The sequence below is a fragment of the Pundamilia nyererei genome, unplaced genomic scaffold (assembly GCF_000239375.1).
Source record: "Pundamilia nyererei isolate P.nyererei 1_Seehausen unplaced genomic scaffold, PunNye1.0 scaffold00390, whole genome shotgun sequence".
In the NCBI taxonomy this organism is placed as follows: domain Eukaryota; kingdom Metazoa; phylum Chordata; class Actinopteri; order Cichliformes; family Cichlidae; genus Pundamilia; species Pundamilia nyererei.
The window spans coordinates 168,647-174,395 of record NW_005187791.1 but is presented as its reverse complement, the minus strand read 5'-3'; the positions used below and the strand labels follow the sequence as shown (position 1 = coordinate 174,395).

The 5,749-nt window shown below is 43.4% G+C and overlaps 1 protein-coding gene across 4 annotated transcripts in view; it reads right to left on the bottom strand.

Annotated features, from left to right (window-relative positions):
* The window catches only part of LOC102199919 (histone deacetylase 4-like), an 80,776-nt gene that overhangs the window by 27,601 nt on the left and 47,426 nt on the right, over nucleotides 1-5,749 (bottom strand). For all 4 annotated transcript variants that reach the window (XM_005752898.1, XM_005752899.1, XM_013915872.1 and 1 more), the window contains one exon: nucleotides 5,471-5,589. In XM_005752898.1, the coding sequence (XP_005752955.1) occupies nucleotides 5,471-5,589 (119 nt within the window). The remainder of the gene's footprint in view (nucleotides 1-5,470; nucleotides 5,590-5,749) is intronic.

The following is a 5,749-nucleotide window of genomic DNA, read 5'->3' as shown; positions in this document are numbered from 1 at the left end:
TTTTTTCGGTACCGGTACTAGTTTTATTTTGTTGTATTTATCCGCGACACCTTAAAGGCCGGTCCATGAAAATATTGTCGGGCATAAACCGGTCTGTGGCGCAAAGGTTGGGGACCGCTGCTTTAATCGCATTGGCAGTTTGTTTAGGAGCATGTCATGGTGAAAACTGAAGCCAGTGTCAATCGGACACGCCAGATTCTATTGCATAGTGGATGAAAATCTGATTATACTTTTCTGTATTCATAATTTCATCAATTTTGACAAGATCTCCAACACCACTGACTGAAATGCAGTCACAAACCATGACAGAGGCTCCGCCGTGTTTTTCACATGGCTGAAGACCCTCAAGAAAAACTCTGAAAGACCTGTAGGCACCGGGGAACTACTGGATATAACCACTTAAAAAAAAAAACCTCAGACAAAGTCTATCTTCTTGAAAGCAAAGTATAAAGAAACATGTCTTCTGTCATGATCAATATTGAATGAGCACGACCTTTCGAGGAGAAAGAGTTTGAATAAATGCATCCATCAAATCAGAAATAACTCCTTTCTGAGTCGTCATTTCATTTACATCTTTGAAGATTCATGACAGATCTTGTTTTTCTTAGAATTTGAAAATACTAATAGGCATTTTATTTTCTGAAAGGAAAACAAAGAAATGGCACGACAGAAGAAGGAAGGATAACAAGTGGCCCTTTGAGTAATTAGATTTCTGCTTTCGTTATTAGCAGAGGAAAGACATTTTTAAAAGTCAAAGCCGAGGGGAATTGACGAAAATGTCAATAACTGTGAAAATAGGTTTTCTCTGCTCTTTGAGGGCTAAAGAGAAAACAAGACCAAATGTGGTGCTCATAAAAACACACGCGGTGTTAAGGGAACCGGTTATATCTAAGGCTGCATTATCATGTTTCTTGGACCCATCTTCATTCTCTGATTTTGGCAATCATTGCACAGAACAGGCTAATTAATTTTACATTAATTAATTTTTTTAAGTTTGCTGTTCAAAATTGCAAACTCCGACTAGTGATAGTCTGAAAGTTGTATTATAAGCCTGTGAAAAGCAAGAGCACACGCAATCAGAGCGATATGGCCACATAAATGGTGTATTGTGGCCCTGTTAAACGGGGCCTTAACCAGGGCGCCCAGCTAGCATTCAGTGAGTGACGCCCCCACAGCCGCATGTTGCTTTGTATATACGGGAGATTTATACGGTCCAGTTATCAAGCAGCAGCATGTACTGTATGCGTTCTTGTATTCCACATGGACATGCTGCCCAGTGAGGCCACAAAACAGCCTCGCTCATCAGTGAAAAGACAAGAAGGCTTCACTTTGTTTTCCCCTCTCATATCTTTATTGGTGTGTGAGAACATGTTCTAGACAGGGGCATTGTTCATGTCGTGCTCTTTCATCCCTAAATGCATACAGCAATAGTGTCAAAGACTCAAATCCCCTATTAGCTGGCTTTGCAAATGCCTCTGTAGTTTGCAACAGGAAGCAGCGGTTCTCGACCACGGTTGGTTTTGCAGTGACAAAGGCGTCACCTGCCCATACCACACTGTAGTGGGATGGTCAGGCCCAGAAGCAGTGCCAGCGTTTCTTTGGTGTTTGACACCAGCTTTTCTTTGTAACGACAGAGTGAATGTGGAAGAAAGTGCACAGCATTTCTGAAGGCAGCATGAGACGTACATGTTCATCGTCTCCTCTGTAGACGGACGGTACAGTGAATGCACTTGATGTTCTGGGACAAAAGGTCCTCAGGAAACACCTTGTGTCACCTGACTCTTCTACCTTTTACACCTTTAGCTTGCTTAGAGCTTAAACCATGTGTTTAGTTACAATTTTGCACCTTTCCCACAGCTTGGCCTTTAATAAGTTGAAATGTCGTCTGGTGTAGACTTCCTGTTCTGTTGTTGGACAAGTATAAAAAGAAAAAAATCATCACCTGATGACATTTGGGTGGTTTTGAGATACAATTTCCAGCAAATATGGTTCCTTTTTTGCTCTCCACACACTGAGTGTACAATGGAGAACAAGTGCACCAAAAGCTAAAACATTTCTGGGACTTGTTCCATGCTGTAACATTCTGCAGAGTCTTATGTGTAGATTAGAAGTAGTCAAAGTGAACTGATGGACGAAGAATTACAGGTGAAAGGCTGCTTGCTGCCATAAGGAAAGCATGAAAACAATGAGTCTGTTTTACTGCTTACAGATTTTCTTGCATTAAATCTTAAATCTCACGCTGTTCAAGAAGTAACCACAGTTGTCACCAAATCAGCTGGGACTCAAAAAGAAAGAAAACTTTTTGGTTTGTTCTGTCGTTGCACTGTAAAATGGTAAAAAGGACGACGGGGAGATGCACAAAAGAGCGTTGTTGCTTCCTTCGGCCGTTGCTGGGAGTTCTGGGTTCCAGTCCTCTATTTTATGGCCTGGCGGTGATATAAAAGAGCCTCTAAACTCTACCAAGCTGCCATTACCATAAGTAAACCCCGCAAAGCACGTCAGTGCTGTGGGCAAATATCAGGGCGGCACAGGTTCCCCTCTCTCTCGGCAGCAGAGCACAATCCTCAGCCTTATAGAAATCCAGGGACGGGCTGACACTCCAGGGACAATCTTTTCACTCTCTGCCATCTTCCAGTTTTTCTCTCTCTTTTTTTTTCCCATTCTGCACATAAAGCAGATTTTGCTAAGTGTGTAATCATCGTGCACTTGCTGGATTTAGTTTAAATCCTGCATGCCAGCTCTCATTTTCTATGCTCTAATCATCTTTCTCAAGGAAATGATCAGTGAAGCTAGCAAGCACCTTCTTCATTCTCCTTTTTCTGTTTTCACTCATTTCTACTCATTATCTCCTTTTCTTCCTTCATGTTACTCGCCTCTTTCTCCCTCACTTTCCTCTCCTTCTGCTGCTCTCCCAGGGTGGAATGCAGCTGTGTGGGCCAGTGTCAACTGTGGTCTATCTGTTGTCGTAGCCAGCAGCCTGCAGGCTCAGAGTCAACAGGGCTGGAGCGGCCTGCCACTGGGCTAAGTGAATAATTGCACTGTAAGACGACCGCTGCTTCACGGCTACACCACCGCACACACCACTCGCACTTCGCACACCCACACAGAGCTACACATACACACACACCTGACAAAAGCACGCTGAACACAGCTGGTTTTACTCGCTAAAGCTTTAAAGACATCTGATGTTTGAGCAGCAGACCCAAAGAATGACAGATTGTGCACCACAAGTAAACTTTTATCTATTTCTGTGGTGTGTGCAGCAGTTTTAACTGCTTTAATTGTTTTTGACATATTGAGCACCGAATGTGAAACAAAACTTTCAGCTCTGTGAATCTGTTTTAGTTTCTGGACAATAAGAAGTGCATGCTGTGCTTGTGTGTACATATCTTACATACACTATGTGAAAAAGGTATTTGGCCACCTACACATTAAATTTACTAAAGCTTTTATGCTATCCTATCCTACAACCCTAGGCATCAGTATGGTGCAGCTACAAAAGCTTCCACCCCTCTGGGAAGGGTTTCTACAAGAGTCTGGAATAAATCTGTGGAAATCTTTACCCATTCATCCAGAAGAGCATTTGTGAGGTCAGACACTGATACTGGACTCACAATTTTTGATATAGTTCATCCCAAAGGATGGGGTTGAATGGGGTTAAACTCACCAAAATGCATCCAACCATGCCTTTTTTGGACTTTATGTACTGGATCACAGTCATGCGGGAACAGAATAAGGACCCTCCCCAAACTCTTCTCAAAGCTTGTACTCACCTGGTGTATTGTTTTGTATGTGCTGTTAATTTATGCAACTTATAATAGTACTGCTGTCCTTCTTGGCCAGGATGCTCTTGTAAAAGAGATTCAATCTTAAGAGTAGGGATGGGTACCGGTTCTGACATAAACGGTAGTAACCAGACCGAAAAGCAGCGCACATTTCGGTGCTTTTTTCCCCCTGAGCTGTCACACACTTCAGATTCTAGCCAATCATTTTACCTTTGCGAGCGTAGTAGGCGGGTCCAGGTACGTACGTTCTGTTAGAGCAGAGCTACAGATTAAAAATGCCCAAGGCGAAGCGGTCAAAAGTCTGGCTGTACTTCACAGCAAAATATGCAAACTCAGCAGCAACAAGTGCTTTAAGCTGATACTGTGATACTGTCAAAGGAGGTAACACCTCGAATCTGATGAAACACCTGGCGACGCATAGCGTTTTTTTAAAAGCCGAGAAATGCGCCATATTTGATAGCTTGCTGCGAGACCTCACACCGTGCACATCTACTGCGGGTTGCCTGTTATCGGACCCGGAGTTAGCAACATCCCCCAAGAACCCGAAGAGGAGAGTCCTGGCCCCTAGCCCTGCCAGTGTAGCAGAAATGATGAGGATGATGATGTAGCAGCAGCCGTTCTTCTCTGCGTGAGTAGCTTAATGTTGTTCGTGTGTAATTTACGTTGAGTAGGCTAACCACGTTATTACATTAATGCATGTAAGGTGAACTAGCAAACATCATCATAGCTACATGCGGCTGTCTTCTTGTTTGATGGCAGATGCTCCCTTCACCCTGGCCAAAAAGGCTAAAATGACCAAAGAAAAAGTGTAAAACAGCTGAACATGAGAGGTTTTTGGACAAAGTTTGTGTTCTCCATTCTTTAAGCACCGGTTCGAGCACCATTAAAGTACCAGTTTGGCACTGGTATCGGATAAAACCTAAACGATACCCATCCCTACTTAAGAGTTTATTTTCTCCGGGTTAAATAGAGGTTTATTTTTTTAAAACTGCTCCAGAGTTTACTGGTAGTGTGCTTTATGCTTGGCATTGTACTTGATGTAAGGCAGTTGAAATTTCACCAACTGACTTGCTGCTTTGGTGGCACATTATAGTAGTACCACACCCAAATTCACTGAGCTATGTTGTTATGTAAAGGGAGAGTGGCTTTATAAACATTCAAGAAAAGACACCTGCAAAAGCACCTGTGGAAATGTGGAAGTTTAAGAGGACCAAGAACAGAGCCCTGGGGAACTCCAAAGGTAATTGGAGTTCTTCACTACTAACACAGCCCTCAAGCCAGTTAGTCTTAATATTCAAATATCCAATACATTAAAGGAAATAACAGTAAATATAGCTGTCATATTTTGGTAAAAAACAGTAACTTTTTACTATTCAAACTATCAGTGTCAAGCTGATGTTTCTTAGCGCTCACTGTACTGAACTACACTTACCTACACTTGCACTCTCTCTACTGCTCTCATGTAGGGAATGCTGGGAGACCCTGACAGCCTAATCTGGATGTGATTAATGGAGCAGTGCTCAGTGCCATCTAAATAATGCTAGATGTGAGTCTACATGGCAGCTACTGGACATTAAACTTTCAATGTGTGTGTGTAATTCTCATGTGTGCATTCAGCAAATAGATGAGTCTGCACTGCCAAAACAAAGTGTATGCACATGCGTATGTGTGTGTGGGGACCGCACCAGTCTTTCGCAGTGGGAAGTCATCCCGGGGGTTGTAGACGCCCAGCACAGGGTGGTTGTAGGTGGACACGCCAGTCTGTGGAGGCGAGCTCTGGTCCAAAGAGCTGTGCTGGGTTTTGCTGCAAAACACACACACACACACACACACACACACACACACACAGTATTAAAGAGGCCACCAAGATCATCCCGGGGGTTGTAGACGCCCAGCACAGGGTGGTTGTAGGTGGACACGCCAGTCTGTGGAGGCGAGCTCTGGTCCAAAGAGCTGTGCTGGGT